Source organism: Epinephelus fuscoguttatus, linkage group LG5 (assembly GCF_011397635.1).
Source record: "Epinephelus fuscoguttatus linkage group LG5, E.fuscoguttatus.final_Chr_v1".
Classification (NCBI taxonomy): domain Eukaryota; kingdom Metazoa; phylum Chordata; class Actinopteri; order Perciformes; family Serranidae; genus Epinephelus; species Epinephelus fuscoguttatus.
This window is the reverse complement of record NC_064756.1, coordinates 36,472,808-36,494,595: the sequence shown is the minus strand read 5'-3', so window position 1 is coordinate 36,494,595 and position 21,788 is coordinate 36,472,808. Positions and strand designations below refer to the sequence as shown.

At 39.9% G+C, this 21,788-nt stretch overlaps 1 protein-coding gene across 1 annotated transcript; it reads left to right on the top strand.

The window, feature by feature from the left end:
• The first annotated feature begins 438 nt into the window (after nt 1-438).
• On the top strand, nt 439-20,485 carry kcnk6 (potassium channel, subfamily K, member 6). The gene is made up of 3 exons (XM_049576184.1): nt 439-872; nt 10,129-10,521; nt 18,856-20,485. The coding sequence occupies exons 1-3, from the start codon at nt 557-559 to the stop codon at nt 19,104-19,106; spliced, it is 960 nt and encodes a 319-aa protein (XP_049432141.1). The 5' UTR covers nt 439-556; the 3' UTR covers nt 19,107-20,485.
• Nucleotides 20,486-21,788: the final 1,303 nt, after the last annotated feature.

Sequence of the window (21,788 nt, the reverse complement as noted above, 5' to 3'; positions counted from 1 at the left end):
CAAGACTTTTAAAAACCTCACAACTACAAATCATACAACAGACAATTACAAAACAAGACACAGGCAGACAATATCAAAACAAACAAAACACAGGCAGACAGATAATCCATCCATGGGTCTTCCAAGACAAGTAAGGAAATATGTTTCTTCATTGTTTTTTATTTCAGAGGGAAAGAAAATGTTATTAAAACAGTGGTAAGTTCAGCCAATCACCTCCACAACTTTATTAGAATGGTGCCTCAAATTTATAATTGAGAAGAGATACATAAAAAGAGCAATAATCCTGAGTGACAGAAGCTTGTGAGTGACACCTGAAGACACGCTCTTGCAAACTTTTCCAGGATCCAGGATGCGCCTCTAGGACACTGAGATGAACACACCCTGCTGTGTCTACAGTGGGAGGAGGATGCGTTAAACAGGAGGGGTTCAAGTTCAATTAGGACAGCCCCCAAAAAACAGGCCCCACACAGAGAGGAAAAGGAAAGCGGTCAGTGAAAGAGAGAGGGAAGCCCCGGTGAGCCGCTCCACTGATGCTAATCCCGGACTCATACAAACCATGCATTCTGTAAGCAGGTCGTGGCTGCTGCTTACAGGCTTTATTGTGTTTTATATCATCTACCTGCTGTTCGGAGCGCTGGTTTTCTCCAGCATCGAGCGGCCGGTGGAGGAAAAGCTGCGACATGACATGGAAGCCCTGAAGCAGGAGTTTCTGAACGAGAGCTGCGTCAACAGCGCGTCGCTGGAGCACTTTCTGGTCAAAGTTCTAACGGCAAACAAGTACGGCGTCTCCGTCCTCAGAAACTCCACCGTCACCTCCAACTGGGACCTGGCATCCTCCATGTTCTTCGCCAACACTCTTGTCACAACTGTCGGTGAGTTCAGATACAACTTTTTACCAAGAAGTCACCTGGTGGCGTCTTTGCGCAGGACGCAAAACTAACATCATGAAGAAGACATAAAAATCCCAAACAAAAAGACACACGAAACAGTCCAATACAGAGACTTTATTTTTAGACTTTAAACTACACAAGTCAGATACAGGTAATAACTTTATGGCGTTATTTTGCCACGTGTCATGGATGGACAGACAAGTTGCAGCTGTGTGACTTTCAGGTTGAGTCAGTTAAGATGAAAACAGATAAGTCAGGAAAAAACACAGCCCGTGGGAAAATACGTGTCTTAGGTACTCATTGATTCATGAAGCGATCACTTCCTCCTCGATGTCCTGAAAAATCCCCAGCGCTGCGCACGGTGGTGGCTGTTTGGAGATGAATTCACAAAGAGCGAACTTGTCTTAGAGAGTTTGGAGTTTTGTTGCAGAATCCATTTGCAAATGGATCCCCAAGCTGGTCAGCCAAGAGACAGAGAAAAGAAGTTCAGTTACCAGTGTTTGTACAGGCTGCTATGCATCCCAACATCTTTAGTTCTCATCCTCAGCAAGTGTTCACCAACAGTATTTCATCTGTCCCTCCAGACATTTGTCTTGGCTTTCTGTGTTTACTGTCCATGTTTACAGTAAACAGTAAAGAGCTCCTTTGGCTGTCTGTGGTGGTTGGTAACACCAAAAAAGTCAAGAGTTACCAGTACAGTGGGCTACAAATGTGAAACAATTATTTCTCTTGCTCAGTGGGGGTGTGCATTTTTTCCACTTTTGCTATTATATTGATTCTTTGGACTAAACATGCTGTTATGATAAAGTCTTCACAATACAATTTTGATCCGATTCAATTCGATCAATATTAGACAATATCAGTAAATAGCCTCAGTGTCTTTTTTGACACTATTTGCCATTATCTGCCTGGCGCAAGGCCACTAGCAGTGTTCCAATGTTTAGGAAGGAGGTGTGCTTGAACAGAATTTGAATTTTGAATTTCAAACATAAAGGTGTATCTAAGAGATCACAATATGTGTGATGTTTTTCCTTTGTATTGATGACATTGGATGGAATTGAAACATCGATCAGGTTGATGTATCGTTACAACCTTACTGATCAGAGGAAAGGGTCAGGGAAGGGCTGGGCAATCTAAAGATATATTGATATTGTCATATGAGACCAGATGTTGTCTCAGATTTTGAATATTGTAAAATCATAGGTGTTGTCTTTTCCTAGCTTTGAAGGCCGCATTGCAGTCTTTATCTGAACTTGCCAGACTGTTTTAGCTGTTGTACTATTTTCCTTTACCCACTTAGTCATAATATCCACATGAGTGATGATTATTCGATCACATATCGGTGCAATATAGATATTGAGGTATTTGGTCAAAATCGTTGTGATATTTTATTTTTCCATCCCCCAGCCCTGGTCCAAGGGCTTCATGGGACTTTTATTGTGGAATTATAAGGCAGATGGCAGATAAATGGGATGATTATAACTTCAGTGACAGTGGTGCTCTGATTCAGTTATATTCTATGTGATGCTGTGGTCTGAACACCCACTGAGCAGTATGTGGGCGCCTGACCTGGATGAGACAGGAAGTACAGCTGGGTGAGAGCAGGGTATTCTTACATTACTGAGGTTTTTGAGGGACCAGCCAGGTCACCTATAGCAGTAATACTGTGGTGTCCCTGAACTATTAACACACCTGCACAACCACACACGTCTACACCCACATCATCTTTAGGTTTAGAGTTCCATAACGTAGACTAACCCATTATTAAAAGGTCATTTGTTCCATCTTTGCTTGATATTTCAAATAGCAGCAGTAAGCTGGAACTTGACATTATCCCAGAGCATTTTATAGTATGGTTTACTTGTGCAAAACTAGTTGGTTGTACTGTTGAACAATGAATATTCTTTTGTAATGTGAAGAACTTTCTAGCTAAGTTACAGTGTAACTGGTTTTACATATGAACATTGGCTTTTCCATGTATAGTTGATGGTAAGAAAGCTGCCTGGATTTGTTTGGAGATGATGTTCAGTAATGCAGTGATGCAAACCTAAGAAAAGTTTTCCCAAGGCGACGATTAATCGTAACTCACCTCACCTCACCTCATAGTTAAGCAGGTAAAATTCGAAAGTTCCACAGAGGAAACAGTGCCTCTGACTCTAAAGGGGTGATTCTGCTCATGACATTCTGTTCTCCTTATATATACCTGAACTTGCATATCGGCCAATGCCAAGTGCCGAGCCAGTGCCATTGTGTTAAAATAAATAAGTAGCAGCTGTATACGGCTAACCCATTTCCATGTCAAGAAGCTAGCCAAGACAAAGCAGAGGCCATTTAAAGAGTCTAGACCACAGTGTTCTGGAGATATTCTAAAAATACTAAGTTGGGTATTTTGAGCTCAACTATTACATGTTTGACTTTGGGGCAGTTAGGTTTATTGAAAAATTACATAGTACTGAATGGGTTTATAAACTTGTGTACTGGCTGATACCTGATCTAGCATTTTAAGGAGTCATTTTAGCAACTGATGTCGGTATTGGAACAGCTACTATTCAGTCTGCTGTGGCTCTGTCGGGAGCCTTCCAAAGTCTGAGAAAATAACTTTGAAGATGTCCCCAGGTTTATTTTGGATTGGGCGTGGAGACTTCAAATTTATAACGGAGAGCCTGCTTTACGAACTGTGTTGGTGTTTTCCAGGCAGGGAGTGTAATTAAAGACGATATCAAGTTGCACCATGGGGAATGTAGGATCCAGCGTTTCTCTCAAGCCCCTCAGCTGTATGAAACTGCAATATTAAATGGCTTTAAAGCTGTGATGTAGTTGACTTTATTAGTGTGGTGCACAGAACCACAGGCCAGTCTTTAAAATCTAACCCATCTTTGTTGGTATTAGATGTGTATCTAGAGATGTTTGATTTCTTGACAATTTGGATAACCAAGCCTCGTCATTACTGTGTCTGCAGTCGTTGCACTAAAAGCCTGAGGGTCAGTGGCATGGCCATAAGAGTTTATTTTTTTGTCAGTTTATTTTTATTTTTTTAATAGAATCATGTGTTTCTGTTGTCTGTTATACATTTTATCACTAAGTTAACCAACAGAACCTTAATTTTCTTTCACATACTTAATACTTAATTGAGAACATGACTCCTCATATGAGAGAGTTTTCTGCGCTTGCACGCTGTATTAAAACACCCTGCTTGACATTTAATTGCACACATAAATTTGTGAGAATCGCCCAGTGCAACAGGAGCAAAAGAGCCACAGAGCAGTTGCTGTTTGAGTGGTATTAATTCTTCTATCAGTACTTCCCAGTTAGTCAGTTAATGGTATGACAGAAACTGTATCTATCGCCTGATTTGTCATCTTAAAGGTCACAATGAACCGATATCCTGTGACCCTAATTAGATGTATTTCCTGTTTAAACAGGATGTTGAGGCAAACATAGAGTGATGCAGGGAGGGCCTACAAGTGCAGCATGTTTGAAAAGTTAACTGCTTGTCAGGAAATAAAGCAACTGTATTTTTTGATTTCATTACATAACATTGATTAAAGTTTCAGCTGCAGAATCGCCCTCAAAACAATAATTAAGCAGTACTTTGTCTAGAAAAACAAAAACAGGCACAAACTTTGTTGTGAGCAGTTGCATGTGGGAACTATTTTCTTTCTAGCAAACTACACCTGCCAACCATATCACAGTGCGGAAGGAAGTGTGCATCCACTGCTAGTTCACCTAGCACCACAGAGCTAGCTAATGTTACAGCTCAGCTGAGGAGGACACTATTAATGTTTACATCTTGTTCTGCCATAAGGCACGAGCCTCTCATCCATGAATAGATGCACACTTGCTTCTGCGCAGGATACGGTTGGAGGAAGTAGTTTGGTAGACAGAAAATAGTTCCTACATGAGGCTGCTATTATGACTTGCGATCTTCTCATGAAGTCTATGACTTGACTTGGATTTGAGAAGTTTTAACAGGCACTCCCATTGAACAAGCAACCAGGACTCAGTTCCAAAATACTGCAGTGTCATCGTTGTAACATCACAGAGAGGCTCCTGGAGGCTGTTATTGCTAGTTTCTGTGCTATTTAAGCAAACTACTATGAAAACACACAGTCACATTTGCAGGCATGCTGACACTCACATGGGATGTGCAAACTCATGCATGAAGCAGATGAGAAATGACCTTTGTGTTCAGGAGAAGCGTGTTAGCTCGATGTGATGCATGAATTCCTTTCACAATACTGCATGTGTTTCCTTATGTGACACTTCCTTAAATGCTATCATAAACATGTTGAAGATAAAGAGCACAAGCAGTCAGATGATCACACAGGTTTTCAGTTTCTTATCTCAACCTTTTGTCTGGAGGTAAAACCAAAAGGGAACACACACAAAATGTCACTTATGCGTTACAAAAACCCCTCTCTGCACAACTACAATAGGTACAGTATGTTAAAGTGGAACCATAAAGTTCTGAAAAATCCGACTGGGGAAGTTTATAATGGACAGATTGGGAAGTTATTTAAAATATTTTCCTGTTTAAATGTTTGGTGAAACTTGTTTACAACCGCCCTGATCAACTCAGGGGTGGAAGGTGAGGCACAAAATAAGAGCAGCACAAAACAATCAAAAAGAGATGTAAAATGAACACATAAAGACAGAATGACCTTAAAGACGGTGGAAAACTAAAAATAGTCATTGTGAATTTAAGGTGCCCTGTGGTGTTTTGTTGTACAGGGACATTAATTCATTACATTTAATATAAATATAATGTGTGTGATTGAGGCCTGAACAAACATGTTTTATGCATTTCTTTCCTTATGAAATATGAGAAGCAGTTTTTATTTGAATATTTTAAAGTCTGTATGGTATACATGTTTGCTAGCTGGCAGTCTTCTTTTTCTTTGCCCTCATGCCATGGGTTACATTACTGAACAGGCCTACCGGGCACATGCCCAGGGGCCCAAAGTGTCAGGGGCCCCTGTGGCCTTCACCTGCAAAATATCTGTCAAATTAATATGTCATCGACTACAAAGTTGTTAGGGGGATTCAAAGGGACACAGAACGACTTTAAAGAGACACAAACCAACCAAAAAGTCACAAAATTACTTTAAAGAGTCACAAAAAACTGCAGAGAGATGCAAAATTCCCCCAAAAGACACAAACAGACCTCTGAGAGGCGCAAAATTACAAAAACATCTACAAGCATCTACAAAAGGAAGATAAACAACAAAAGGAGCACAATGCCTGTGTGTTTTTGTCCTATGTAGGTGAGGTGGTGGGGCCTTTTGCATTTCTGTGCCCATCGTCTCATTCTCTGACCATGCTTTTGGGCACACTCCATAGGTTTACTCATGGTTAAAAACCTTTAAGACAGGCTTGCTTGGTTCGTTCATTGTTTTACTTTAAAGACATAGGACAGATTTTGTCCTCACAGAGGTGAAAAGATCAGCGGTCACAACACCTGACCTGAAAGAAATTTACTGAACACAACAAAGAACATTGACTTTGTGTGTCTAATCTGTGTCTAGACAGATTGCATGTCTCTAAATTAGCCTCCAGATAGGAACTTCCATCGTATCATGTGTCATTAAGGCACTAAATGGAGCCTAAGTAGTATACAGTTGTCATGCATCTGACAAGAAAATGATAATAAAATGTTAATTTTGTCTTGAATGTATGTAAGCTATTAAGTAGTGAGAATTAAAAGGGAAAGTAGCTTGTAAATGACACCATGTCTGTTGCCATAAAACAAACCTTCCTTGGAAATTAGTCATTTAACAGGGAAATCCATTCAAACCAAAAATTAGAATTAACTGAGCATCACTGAATGGGGTTTCCCTAAGTTTCTGTGTTGGATAGACTTCACAATAAATTCTTTGTACATCAGGTTAGCTGTTGTTGGAGCTGAACTTGTGCTTGTTTGGCAGAGGACTCACACTAAATTCTGCAGTCTAATTGGTTTAATAGGGATGATTTTTTTATCGTCAATTAATCTGTTAGTTATTTTTTTCAATGAATTCACAAATGTTTTTGTGCACAAAATGGTGAAAAATGTCGATCAGTGTTCCCAAGATCCCAAAATGACATTCTCAAATGTCCTGTTTTGTCCACAACCCAACGATATTCAGTTTACTGTCATAGAAGTGTAAAGAAAACATAAAATTTCCACATTTAAGAAGCTGGAAATTTCATATTGACTTTTTTATTACTCAAACTGATTAATTGATAATCAAATTTGGTGGCAGTTTGTAGATTAACGTAATAGTTGACAACAAATCAATGATTGTTGCAGCTCTACTGTTAAACCCCTGAAAGAACAACACCACTTCAAAATGTACTAGGTGCCCTGCTGTTAAAGGGCATCACCATTTCAGTCTTCAGTGACCTCATGTATTTGGTGTCAGGACGGACGTGAAGACTCAGGCTGAGATATATCAATATGTTTTTGAAGCATGACCTCAACTTTGCCTCAACCCTGCACAAAAGAAAGCCCGTGCTATCTCCCCAGACAGGAGTCTCAAGGTCCACAGCAGCACTGATATAATACCATCAGATATCTGCTCAGTCGCTGTCAACAAAAACATTTTGCACAATTCTTCTCACCCATCTCATGCTTTTGTAGTCAAACACAAGTCATATGATTTCAGAGTTACATCCGTCTCACTGTGTTTGTGTTGGTCTCAGCGCCTCTGTATTGGTAACGATGGATAATAACCTTCATGCTGACTTTGACAAAGAAAGCTTTGTACTGTTCCCAATGACATTATTTACCCCAGTATAAAGCATACCCAGGATAGCTCCATTGAGATCCAGTATCTCTTCATTCTGTTGAACAATTGCAAAAGACATTTTACATGCATACAATATATGTCGCACAACCATAGGTGAAATTGTTTGATGCTCAACAAACCCCCCATTTCACCCAGAGCTGAAAGGAAACCTATGCCCTCGCACACAACTGTAATTTCCTGCTGCAGATACTGTAAGAAACCACTCTGCTCTCTGCACTAAAGTGCAGCTGTGTGTTATTCCTGTACAAGCTGTGTTCTTCTGTTGTGTGCAGTAAAATGATGATTTTGTGCAGTTGCAGCTGTAATTAGGCTTTTTTGTAGCAGCCTAGTTTGTGATCTTACACAGCAATCGACTGAGTTGAAGGAGCCAACTCAATGCAGCCATTTCAAAGGACGTCAACTCACAAACCTAGTAAACAGGAACTTGCACATCTAATAAGGTTATATGATCTTCTTGTGCAAACACTTGCAGGTTTTTTTAGCTGCACTGTTTCCCTGTCAGGTCTTATCAACTGACTGACTGACTGTGTGGATCAATGTGGCAGTTTTATGTGTGAGAGTTGATTGTGCTTTTTTGTATTCTTTCTTTACAGCAGCTGTATTGTTTTCATTATATTTTTATAGTGTGTTGTTACCATAAGTCACTCCTGTGTGACAGAATAGACTGAGTTGAGATCTGGCCCAGTCAGAGGCATGTTTCTGTTACAGTAGTTTCATTGCTGCCTGGTAGAGGATGTCTCCCTGCGGGTAGGTTAAACAAATATTCACCGAGTAGTTTGGGCCGTTAGCCCTGGTTTTCTTCCTTCCACCATTCGTGTCCTGATACTGACCACAGCTGCTGTTTTTCAGTGCTTTTGAAAAGAAAAGTTGGCTGCAGCTCGATCACCTGGGACACTACTACTATTCCTGCAGACATATAGAGGAGATGTTTCACTTGAAACAGACAGCTAATAGTTTTGTTGATTTTTCTTCCAGGTTTTTAAACGTAGCTCTCTGAGATTTCTGCCTCCCCTCCAATACAGTAGAGGTGGATGGAATTTTAAAATGACATAAATTCAATGGTATTGTGTCCATCCAGAAACAATGTCTTTGTTACACAGTTTTTGAAGGAAGTGATGTTGATATACAGTTGAATATGATAAAAATTTCCACTAAAATGGAAATTTGTATTTATTTTACTAGAACATAAAAGTAAAATACAGAACAAAAACTATGACAAAGTATTAAATACGATACAATACACTAGTAAAAATACAAATATTCAAAGCATTTATACAATAAGATCCAGTTTAGCAAGAGTTTAGTTTTTCAGTTTAAAATGCTGATTGCACTAGAAACACAAATTATTTTTGGTTGCCAAAGCCACCCTATAGCAACTCCAAAAGACTCAATGGAAATTAAGGTTAAGAACTGCCTGTCAGGATTCTCATGGCTCAAGGCTTTAAAGGGGATGTATTGTGCTTTTCCCTATTTTCTGCCATATATATAATATTACAATGTCTGATGTTCAAATTAAACGCAGACAAAGTTTCAAATAATTGAGTAAATGTATGATAAAGTAATCCCCGTGAGCAAAACCTCAGGTTTCAAACGGTTCTGAATACTGTGTTTACAAGAATTTTATCAGCATGTGACAGATTTCTTTATGTGGTTATCTGCACTAGGCATGCTACAGCAAGTGTTACTATTATGTACACTGCTATATGTAGCTATATGCTAACTTCAGGGAAACATGTAATCTTGGTTGCAGATGTTGTTAATTTCTCCCAGATTTCGGATCAGATTCCTGCTGAAATATGTTGGGGTGTGAAGATTTTGGTTTAGAAGCTTTTATTGGTGATTTTTCACTGTAGAAAGAACACTGTTATATGTAGCTATATGCTAACGTCAGAGAAACATGTAACCTTGGTTTCCAGTGTTCTCAATTTTTCCTTAATTTCGGATCAGATTCCTGCTGGAACAAGTCCAGTTGTGAAGATTATGGTTTAGACACTTTTATTGGTGATTTTTCATGAGAGAAAGTGTTGCCATACTCCATTAAAGTCATTCCTCATCTGCAGTGATGGTGCAGTTGCCTGAGGACCCTGAACACTGATCAGTCAAAGCAGACTGGGCTTTTTGGGAGGGAGGGCCTACAAAGACTGGTACTAAAACAGAGCATCTCAGACAGAGGGTGAATATAGGTGTTCCAGTATGAGGAAAATAAAGTGTTTTTTGAACATAAAGGCATGTTAACATGTTTTAGCTTGAACCAAAAATATGAGCATGAATCGGAAAATGAGCACAATTGGTCCTCTTTATGAACAGTAATTGTAAATGCAAATGCAGGTATCACTTTTTTTTTTTTTTTTGTGGCCAGTGTATCATTATTTAAATGATCCTCATCTTTGTCTTGTGTCTTGCGCCTCCCCTCTTCCTCCAACATCCCTCTCCTCTCTCTTTATCTCCAGGTTATGGTCACACCACTCCTCTCTCTGACACTGGAAAAGCTTTCTCCATCCTCTACGCCCTGATAGGAGTCCCCTTCACCATGCTGGTGCTCACCGCCTGCGTCCAGAGGATCATGTACCCTCTGGTCCTCGCTCCTGTCGGCCTCCTGCAGCGTTCAGGCATGGAGCCGCGGCCGGCCACTGTTGTCCACTTCGTGTTGCTGCTGGTACTGGTGGTGTTGTGCTTCTTTGTGGCGCCAGCGGCTGTGTTCAGTGCAGTGGAGCTGTCCTGGACATTCTTGGATGGCATCTACTTCTGCTTCATCTCGCTGTGCACCATCGGACTGGGAGATTTTGTTCCGGGGACACAGCCTGGGCAGAAGTACAGGGCGCTTTACCAGGTCGCTGTCATGGGTGAGTGTAGTTGTTATTACATCTTCTGTAGATCATAATGGCATTTGTCCATCATCCAACTACAGTGCAGTCAAACTATACCCATAAAGCCAGAACATCCACATTTTTTAAGATGAGCGAAACACTAACTCCTTCACATTGCATTCCATTGAAACTGGCAGGGTAATATCAGCACGGCAGTGTCTCCACATTAGTTCAGTCAGCTTACTTTTGTCTAGTGTGTCTTTTTATGTATTTTTTTTTTTTAACTTTTTCCAAAAACTGCATCCAGTTAGACAAACGTCTAATAGGTTAATGATGAAGTGATGATGTTGTATATCCAGAAGGTGAACTTCTTCTACTTTATTGGTGACGCTCATGTTGGGTGCCCACTTTGAAGCTGTGCTGATCTTACAGATCTTGGGCGTTGCCGGGGTGGAGATGTGTAAGAAGCCTTCATGTTTTCACAGACATGGATGTGAACTGTAACTGCAGCTTGACTGGTTTGCACAAGCATACAGCTGTGAAGCTGTAATTCTAGTTTCTGATCATACCATTGTCATGTAAATTATAAGGCAAGCACTGATTTTCCAATTACTCTTTTTTTGTGACATTTGCTTTAACTCATTTAAAATTCAGTCTGGATGTTTTTACAGTCACAGTGCCAGACTCACACACTTCCTCCTTTTTAAGGCTTTTTAAGGCTTGGTCATCTGCAGTATGTTTGATAAGAAGGTGTTGTCTCATCGTGATCTGGAACATAATGACATAGATATCAGCACCTGTTTACTGAGCAAACAAATTAGTTTAAAATGCATACCGGTATTTTCACGTGTGCGTCTCACTCACACATGAAATTTACCATAGACATGTTGGAAAATACTGACAAATACCAGACGTTACCCACTTTCATGACCTTGCAAGCACACTTGGATGACAGAAATTTAAACACGTGTTGTGTAAACAAACAGTTGAGGTCTGTGTAATATACAGGGAAAATTATACAAGTAAAAACGATTAAGTCTGTAAAGTGTGTTGTCAGTCCTGCCCTCCTCCTATTTGATTGGTCTGGTTTCATCCCAAGTCTGTCATTCATCTCAGTCATCGAGCTTTTTAGGTGGCTACAATACATGTTCCTGCTGCATCTGTCAACAGCAGGGTATTTCTTAGCTTCCATGTTGGACTCCAGCCTGCTTCTCAAACTCAGGGTGTGTCGACTGACATCTTCTGTATGTAATACACTGACTATGGATAGGTAATGCATACAACCCCACTTAAAAAATCCTAACTATCCTTTTAAAGCAGATATACCTGGGCTGCTGTGGGTTGGCTCTTGATAGCAGGGTTGTTTGTTCAGTTCCTGTCCTCATGTTGGTGGGCTTTGCATGGCAGACTCTCATTGGTGTGTTGGTATAGGTAAATAAGAGGCATATAAAGCACTTTGTGTGCTACAGTAGAGAGGCGCCACTTTTTAGCGTTTGGATTTAACTAACACAATAGCTTGTGCAGCGATGTGAATGTTTGCATTGAATATGCACTCTGGTGTTTCTGACCTAAGAGTTGTTTTTTTTTTTTTGTTTTTTTTTTTCTTTTCTGAGTGCATATATTGTTTGTCTAGTGCTTGTACAAGAGGACACACGTGCACGCAGGTGACATCATGCACCACCCCGCTAATGGTTTCACACTATTCCATTAAGTGTCAGGTGATTTAAAGAAAGCAAGATTTAAGATTTACTTGAAAAGATGCTTTGCAAATGTCTTATTCAGAAAGAAATAATTTGTTAGGCCTTAAGAATACACACTGATGGTTTTGGTGAGTAACACCTAATGTAAACCAACTTACTTGTTTGCAGGAAAACTCCACAGGGTACTCCACAGTATTTCAAATCTTAACAGCTAAATAAACACCCAGGAGCTAACTGGATTTTAAACAGACCAAACCTGTAACTAAACTGAACCATTTATAGCTTAAAATAGCATACAGATAAACAATAGTAGTGTACCTTTTTGGTGCACTAAGTAACATTATCTTTTCTGTATGAAAATAAAAGCTGACTATTGCAGTTGATTTGCATCTGGCTGAGGTGGAAAAGTTGGCAGCCTCCAATTCATCCTGTGGAAATGATTATGTATTCAGATAGTTTACCAATATAAATCAGATCTCCTAATCCTCATCAATATGACCAGGTGTTTTTACACCTTAAAACAGTGACATGTCATTTAAAAGACAGTTTGAACACACACAGGGTCATTGTGATATTTTCAGATTTCTACCCTGTTATTGTTTTTGTTAGTGACTAAGAGTATAAAATCCACTGCACTTGTGGGAATGTTAAGATGAAAACTACCAGTGGTCACATGACTTGCATTGATCTGGTGTGGTTTTGTCCTGTGAGGGTCACATAGAGCTTTGACATGCCTGCAGAGCTGTAGATGAAAGCAGGTTCCCCAGAATATCTGTCTAACCTGACAGTGTGGTGGTCTGCAGAGGCACAGAGATGACAGACCATCACACTCAATTCTCATCTCTCTGCTACAGAAACTCCTCCTCATCTTGATCTGTTTTTTTTTTATTGTTACGCGAGGAAAGCAGGCGAGATGCAGTGTCGTGAAAAAACAGCTTTTAAAGCATAAACTGGATATAATGAAAGGAAAGACATTGGCAGGGTTATGACATGTCAGTGCAGATTGTGTTATGCTGATGTGTGTAAACTGTTTTTCATAAAGGACCCCAGAGGAAGAACTATAGTTGATTTGAAAAAAAAATTCTTGAGAGAATTTAAGAGAAAAGTTTTAAAGCTCATATTTCCAGGATGGTTGTTATGCCATCCTGCTCTGAGGAGTTAAGCTGACCTTTGCAGCCGTGCTTGCAGACTTCATTCTCACCTCTGATGTGAGAGGTAGAACCTCACACTGCTTCTCTTTTCTCAAGAGCAAGTCAGGGGTTGAGAAGTAGGTGCCTCAGAAATGGAACTGCTTTCTGAGTTATCTTTTAGCTGTCTGGAAATTGAAGTACAGACTTCTGCATTGCTCATTGTTAATCAAACTTTGCAGAGAATTTAATGGAAAAGGATGAAATTATGTCAGAAGCATTAGTGGCTTTTGATATGTTTGTTTTTTTAAATAAGCTTTTAGAGTAAATTTAGCAGCACTCTGACTGCAATGTTTGGCACGACTCTGTGGGTGGCTCTGTCAGTCTGTTATTTGGTCAGTCCACTACTTTGGCCAGACTGAAGTATCTGAAAATATCTGAAATAAATTACTGCAGGGCTGCAGCCAGCAATTTTTCTCTCATTATTGATAAATCTGTTCATCTGTGTCTATTAAAAGCATGCTATGCAGGGTTTTCATTTAAAAAATACAAACAATATATATAGACACAAAAGTAATCCCTCCCAATCATCACTTTTTGTCATGGACGGATTATGTAAAAATGGGCCCCTAGGCACAAACATGCAAAAGGGCCCCCACCACCTCTTCTACAGAGCAGCAAGACAGGCAGACTTTGTGCTGGCTTTTTAGGCTCTTATTTTATTTTAGTCTCTTTGTAGTTGTTTTTTGTCTCTTTTAGGTATATTTGTGTCTTTTTTGGTCATTTTGTGTCTTTGTAGTTGTATTGTGTCTCTTTGTAGCCATTTTGTGTGTCTTTGTAGCTCTTTTGGATCTCTTTGCGGCCATTTTGACTCTCTTCCTGCTTGTTATGTGTTAATTTGAGTGACATTTTGCAGGTGAAGTCCAGGAGGACCCTTGACACTTTGGGCCCTTGGGTAGGCCTGCTCAGTAATCCATCCATGCTTATAACCCACCAACAGTGTGTATTGGTGTCTGTATCTGCAGAGAACCTGCCCTCTGCCTCTATTTTCTTATTTTCTTCTTAAATTGGTTTGTCCAGGATGTTTCTGGATGTCAGCCTTTAGGTAGTGGTGTGTAGCCTCCAGCCAACATCAGCGTTAGGTCAGGACTCTATAAAAACCGGGTTACACCGCTGTCTCTGTCTCTCTCCTTTGCTCTGTGGATATGAGCTGCAGGTCTGTCTGATCGAGGGTGCGCATGCAGAGATGCCAAGCAGGATGAAGCATATGCTTCAGCTAAAATTCACACAAAGTCTGCCATTGCAGCACCTTCCTGCAGGGCTGTGAGGAGATGTGGGGGTGTTTATTTGAGCTTTAGAACATAACCACCATAAAACATTAAGAAAATAATGTTTCATATCTCTGATTCACTGTTTTGTTCTCATTAACACCGCACCCTCCCTTCATTCACTCTCTCGCTTGCTTCAACCCCTTTTTGCTGCTCTCTGAGTCTCGTTGAGCCGAGGAGGAGGGGCCAAGTTTGAAAGTTGTATTTCCAGTAAGCAAGTAAAGTGTACCTTTTAAATGAAATAGTGTGAAAACATCCAAAGTGACCAAGTTGTCTTTAGATGTCTTTGTTTGTTCAACCAATAACCCAAAACCCAAAGCCATTCAGTTGAGAAATATGTATGACAGTGAAAAGCTTCTGTCATTTAAGAACCTGGAACCAGAAAATATTACCCATGTTATCATTATTTTGATAGAAAAATGACTGAAATGATAAATCGGTCCCCAAAATAGTGAATGAATGAATGAATCCACTTATTGCTATGAAATTGTGTAGATTTATGTTCTCCAGAGAATAAATCCTCATGACTTTGGTGATCCCCTAAAGGCACCATGAGGTTGAGATTCTCTGCCGGATCTAGTGCCACCATCAGTCAAATTCCCAAAAAATAGAATTACATTGCTGTATGACTAAATACTTGTCACACCAGTGATCATTTCAATAGCTGCTGTGTTTTGTATTTAATGCTGATTTGCAAATGCTACCATGGCAAAATAAGACAGCAGTCACAATGAAAATTACCTGGTTAACATATTATCATTGCCATTGTGAGCATTTTAGCATGCTGATGTTAGCATTGAGGTCACAGCACCCAGTGGACCTAAGTGTAGCCTCACAGAGCTGCTATCATGGCTGTTGACTCAAAATGGTGAATGAAACTGTGCTATATATAGAGTGTATTTCCCATATTAGAAGCTGATTTTATCATAATTCTGGCAACCATGTCTTGTGAGTCATCTTTAATCTCTCTTACTCAGTGAGTCATGATGTTGATTCACGTCATTTCATCCCCACTGCAAAGCTACATCTTGACAAAATAATGTCTATGTGCTATTTAAACTATTAGAAGCCAGTGTCAGCTTGAAAATATTTGAAATGCAGTATATTTGGGCAATATAACTCAAATTCTCATATCTGATTTAAAGGATATGCCATTTATATAATCTGTGAAATAAGCAACAGAATAAATGTGGTTGTGGTATCATTTACAACAGTGTTGCACCTTGTAAATGTGCTTCTTCATAAAACCCTGTACTGGGTCCCAGCGGTTCTTTGTTCTTGTTTTAGATTGAGACTTCACTGTCACATGATGGAGGTTATTTTCACAGTCGTGCTCTTGTTTTTCAGTCTGTCAGGGTGTTTCCTCTGTAATTGAATCAGGGTTGGAATGACCTTTTTGGCCAAAAGTAGCCATGCTGTTGTTTTGTTCCTCTGTGGTCTCAGTCAGAGAGCTCGATGGTGAATATCTGACAAACACTGTGGTCTCCTCTATTCAGGACTGAAAAACAAAGAGTGAATGCTGCATTTCATTTTCGTTTTGCCCGTTCCCCAGCAGTGATTTGACTGACAAACAAGAAATGTTCCACCTAAAAATACTTTTTACTGTAAACACATCTTTTGGTGATGAACATATGGTTTCTGTGTCCATTCAGGACACGCATCTTTTTACTGATACACAGTATCTCCCCTGTATTGTCTTAAATCAGAAGGATTTCATGTTTGATTTTTATGCTCTCAGGTGGACACAGTGGTAGGTGCTGCTATTTTTCTCTGTCGTGTCCTCAGCTAATCCCTTGACTTCACTTTGGAAGGGGGCCCAGCAGTTCACACGGTGCAGCTGTGTTGTTTCCCCGTCCCACATGCTGTATTATATAATAATGAAGTAGGTCGAGTCAGATTAACCAACTCAGTCCCTGCAGGTTTCTAAGGAGGATTAGTGACCGACTGCAAGATGTGGCCTGATGTGACATCTCCTGAAACTGGTGTTGTTTTCCCAGCTCAAGCGCTAAAACTGATTATATGTGCATACGTTCCTGTAAAAACACATTTCCTGCTGTAAGTGAAAAACAAGGGCCAACCTTTAGTAAGTGTTTTGACATTTCTTTACAATACGATTCACTCATTACCAGCTATCATTTTGATAGAGAAGGCAGTGGAGGTTTCAAATCTTGTTAAGCAATAAAAGCATCTTCTGATCTAAAGTTATGCAGTGCAAAGAACACAAACATTTTGAAACTCCCTTTAAAGTTCAAAACTGCTGTTTTAAGCCCTTTTTACTGAGAGCACAGTATTGAGAGTCACTGAAGAGCAAATATTATGAGATGGTAGTTTGGACAGTCAAAGTCCTTCCACTCATGTTCTGTTTTTCATGCTGCTGAACGCTTCACAGTTGCAGATTGCATTACTTTTTTTTTTTTTTTTTTGTAAGTCCTAAATCTTGCTTACTTAACCTGTAGGTAGAAAAACATTAAGGACAAAAGCTTAAAATAATTTTCCCCTGGGATTTCCTCTGCTCCACTTACTGTACACTTGTCACAGTGACTGTAAAGTCGTGGAGCAGAGGCCTCTGTAATCCTATACTGTTTTTCTTGAAGAGTTGGCCTCCCTGTATAGTGAGAGGCCATTGTCCATGACCTGAACTCTGTGGTTATGTGGAGCAGTTTAGTGCATACATGTAACAGAAGAAACCCATTTAGCTTTCCTTTGATGCAAACAGGAATCAGAGCAGAAATAACAAATGTTGAGCAGATTTTGTTTTTCACCTCTGCCACTAACTTGAGGGCACTTTTGTCCTCGTTTTGGGTGAAATGGATTTATAAAAAGCACTTCCTGTCCATGGTCCAGTGTATGTCAGACTCTGACAGTAATTCCATAGCTCTTTGCTGGCCACATCTTAAGAGCTTAAGCAGTCATGTACCAAGTAGACTCTTAAAAACAACTTGTAAAGAATAGACCTGATAAAAAGGTAGTTTCCTCTGTCTTTCTTTTCTCTGCGATTGTCACAATTTTTTATACATATTTCATATCTGATTTTCTTTAATTTCATTCTGTTCAAGTCATTGACACCTTCACATCCCTCCTGGGTGTGGACAGAGGGTGCTCTATGCATGTGCTCTAACTTGACCTGGCCTACTTCATTTCTATATGGTACACAAAATGGCACGTACAGCTTACAGTATGCTGATTTGCAATGACTGCTCTGTGCGGCATGTAAATAAATTGCCACACGTACCAACAGCATTGCAACAAATTTAGACTGAATAAACATATATGTTAGATGGCTTTATGTGGCTGAAACCAAATGGTAAAGATCTCTGTACTTAAAAGCTGTGGGAAAAAAGATTCAGACTTTGTCACAGATTCTCATCACATTTAAGGGGCTTTCCCTGCTCTCCGCACGTAACAAGTGGCACACTGGTGTGACCAAATGGACCACAGTGTGTTCCACCTGTAATCACATACCATCTTCAGCTGGTGTTAACAGCCATGCCAGCAGTTCTGTGAGACTGTAATGCTCATATTACACCAGACAACAGAATTGTGTGGTAGATACAACATGGAAAGACAACTTTGATATTGTTAGACTTTATTGTTCTCCAAAGTTGCAAATGAACCCGGTGAAACAAACTATTTTTTTCTAACTCTCACGCCAGTTTTGTACAGACAATCATACTGAACATACATACAGTACATATATACATACATAGTGTCAAAGGGGAGAATCCTATACATTAAAGGTCCAGTTTTATAAGATTTGGGGGGATTTAGTTGCATCTAGCAGCAAAAATTTCAGATTGCAACCAGCTGAAACTTCTCCTGGTTAAAATTCCTTCAGGAGGGTTTTACCAGAGACTGAATCATCCACCGAGGTCTCTTCCTCTCCTGGACCAGGTGATTGAAAGCAATAAAGCAAATCAGTTTTCCTCTACCCTGTTTCGGCATGTTGTAGACCTTTAATGGGCATTTGAACAATTTTAAAGTTCAGGTGTCTATGTTTGAGGTGTGCCATTACATACACCTGTCACTTACATAGGATGATGGTGTATTTGAGGAGAATCACTCCTAGCCATTCTTCCAAACCTTCTGATGCATCAAATATTTCATAAATAGGCAAAAGTCAGCCTCAGGTAAAGATTTTTGCAAAAATGGAGACGCACATCTTTCTGTTGAATTAATGACCCGCTGTGACCCTTGTCTCTCTTCCCCTCTCTCCAGTCTACCTGTTCGTGGGTCTGATGATGATGTACCTCCTGCTGCGCACCTTCCACAAAATGGCTGACCTGCACGGCCTGACCACCTTCCTGCAGCTGCCGCGTTGTGAGGATTCAGACCAGGAAGAAGACAGGGAGCCCATTGTGGAGGCAAAATCTGAAGATCAAACGCCCCAATACCTGACAGAAAAAGAGTCCAGTAAGCCCCTGGAGCCAGGATCACAGCCCTCATACAACACCATCAACACAGGTTGACCTGTGGTGGTGGGGCGGGGGGCAGAGAAAAGAAAAGAGAAGCTCTACCTCTGGCACCCAGACTTTTGGGCTGAATCTGAATTCTTGTCTTAATTTTTTCATTTTGTTCTCCTTAGTCTCCTTGTTACAAATGTGCAGAGGAGACCACAAACAATAATGAGGAAGTAAGATGAGTTTTAAGATTCAGCCAACGACTGCCAAACTATTTGTGAGTGGTTATTAATACACACTGCTTTCTGCACATATGAAGGGACTATCCTGACTTGACTAGGGCAACCCGCCTTGGCTAAATGATGTGATAACAGATGTTTTCTTCCTCAACACTGGTGTAACTGTGGTGTGTTCACCATGCAAGCTTGGCTGCTGTGTCCACAGCCTCAGGATAGCACATGAAGGGCTACGGAGCAAGAACTTTTGATACATGGTTGGTTGTTTTCAGATCACTTTTGTCTTGCATGCATTTATGTCACATTGCTTTTGTTGCCACAGGTTTAAGTTTTTAGTTTAAGAATTACAAATATGGTATTTAATTGTGGAGAATTTAAATATTGGTGGCAAACACAATCTTTGGATGCACTTGCCATTTCAGCTTTTATGAAAATCTATCATTGACCAGACCATCCAGTCATACTTAGAGCCAGGAATGGCCATTATCCACTTTTGCACCACTTGAATTCATCTTCATAAGAATGAATGATCACAACTGCGGTGAAATGACAAGTGAATCCATTACAACTTTAGATAACTCCCTCAAGTAAAGGTCACATTGGACTTACACTTACGCATTTAAAACACTCAGGAATTTGACTGGGATGTGCTTTATGTTTCAGTCAGATTGTCTGTGTGAAAGTAGTGACTTTCTTGTGTCTGGGTCAGCCTCGAACAACAGAAACCACAGATGAGCTCTGTGTTTGCCTCAGGACATGGGCTGTCCTCCTTTATGGTGCTGCCCCCTGGTGTCTACATGTATGTAGCACAACATGTTACTTCACCTCCAAAGCAGTGATAAATAGGGTCAAAGGGTTGGACTAGAGGGATTGAGGAGGAGAAAAGAAATTGACTGTAAATTTAAAAAAAAATGTGTAATTTTGGTGAATGAAGAAGTGGTTAATTTCAGTGGGAAACCAAATGTTACTTGTCAAATGCAACATGTTCTGTGTGATTTAAAGATCATGAACACATGCATGAAATGCACTTTAATGTTCACACCAGTTATTGTTTATTTTACTGTCAAAGTTGTAGTTTATAAATAGGTTAATTATATCCTGATACTGTAACATAAGTTGACTCTGTCCATGTTGGTGGCTGTTGTTGTACTTTAATAATATCAGTTCAACGTGGATTCACATTGGACAAGAATAAATTGAAAATAAACTTTTGATTGTATTATCATGTTTGTTTTTATAAGCATGTCCCGCTTGTCTTGATAGTTTGTACTGTAAACTCATCCAGCAAAAAATTAAATGTACGTGTCTTGTGTAGTTTTGAAGTTCAGACATACCAATGTGTGAGTTTTACAATTAAAATTTGAAGTTGTCGGTACACAACACCCAGCAATAATGTTTTTCTCAAGGGTATGTGACCTGAGAGCAGAATACATACACTGGGTCAGTTTCTAATTTCCTTAAACTTCCAGTCAGTGTGTAGGATTTAGGGAGAGATATTGGCAGAAGTTAAATATAATAAGTATGTTTTCTTTTGTGTGTAATAACCTGAAAATCAGAATCATTGTGCTTATGTTACCTTAGAATGAGCCATTAATAGCTATACAATGAATCATGGTCCTCATTCACTGACTCCACTATGTTGCACCATCAGGTTTCAGGTTTACAGTAGCCCAGAATAGACCAAAACACAGGGTCCAGTTAGGGCCATTTGGGGTGGAACGTCGGCCACCAAAGTTCACAGCGCCTCCACAATGAGCCTAACAGTGTATGAATACACAGATTTTTAACGCGACACTGCTTTATTCAGTGTTTTTACAGGTTTAAATCAGGGGTTCCATTTGTTTTGGAGAGGAAGAGGCCTCTGCAGATAATTCGGCTCCCAGTTAAAATCTCCTGAACAATGAACACTGAAGGGGTCCAAACCAAGAGTTCACACATGACAGAAATTTTAAGCTGGTTGCAATCTGCAATCCTCACTGCTAGATGCTGCTAAATCCTACACACTGCTCCTTTGAGAAATTAAGTGTGTTATGAAGTGTATATCTGTCCCAAACCAAGTGTATGAGAGCATTGAAATATGTTTTTCAGATTGACACAAAGACCATGTGACAAAGTGATTGCTCTCTCACTTACTGTGTGGACTGGCTGTGGGTGAAGCTGCCTACAAGTATCCACATTAAATTTCAACAGTTCTTGTCTATTATGGATCTGACTGGAATGAGAACTACTGTAGATTGTTTGTTTTGTTTAGATTTATGTAACCGATAACTCACTGACATTCTAAATGGTATTGGTGTGCTCAGCTCCACTTATGTATTATTGTTAGTAGATTTCTGAATCAGGTGTTATTGCAACACCAACATGATCTAAAAGTCTTTAAGAAGTCTTTTATAGGGTAGTGGGTCAGACTGGAGGAGGAGAAGTTGAGTCAGAACTGAAACATTTGTGGTTGCAGACATTCAGTCTGTTACAAAATGCTCTTTCACTTATATGATTCTCTAAATACTGCAGCTGT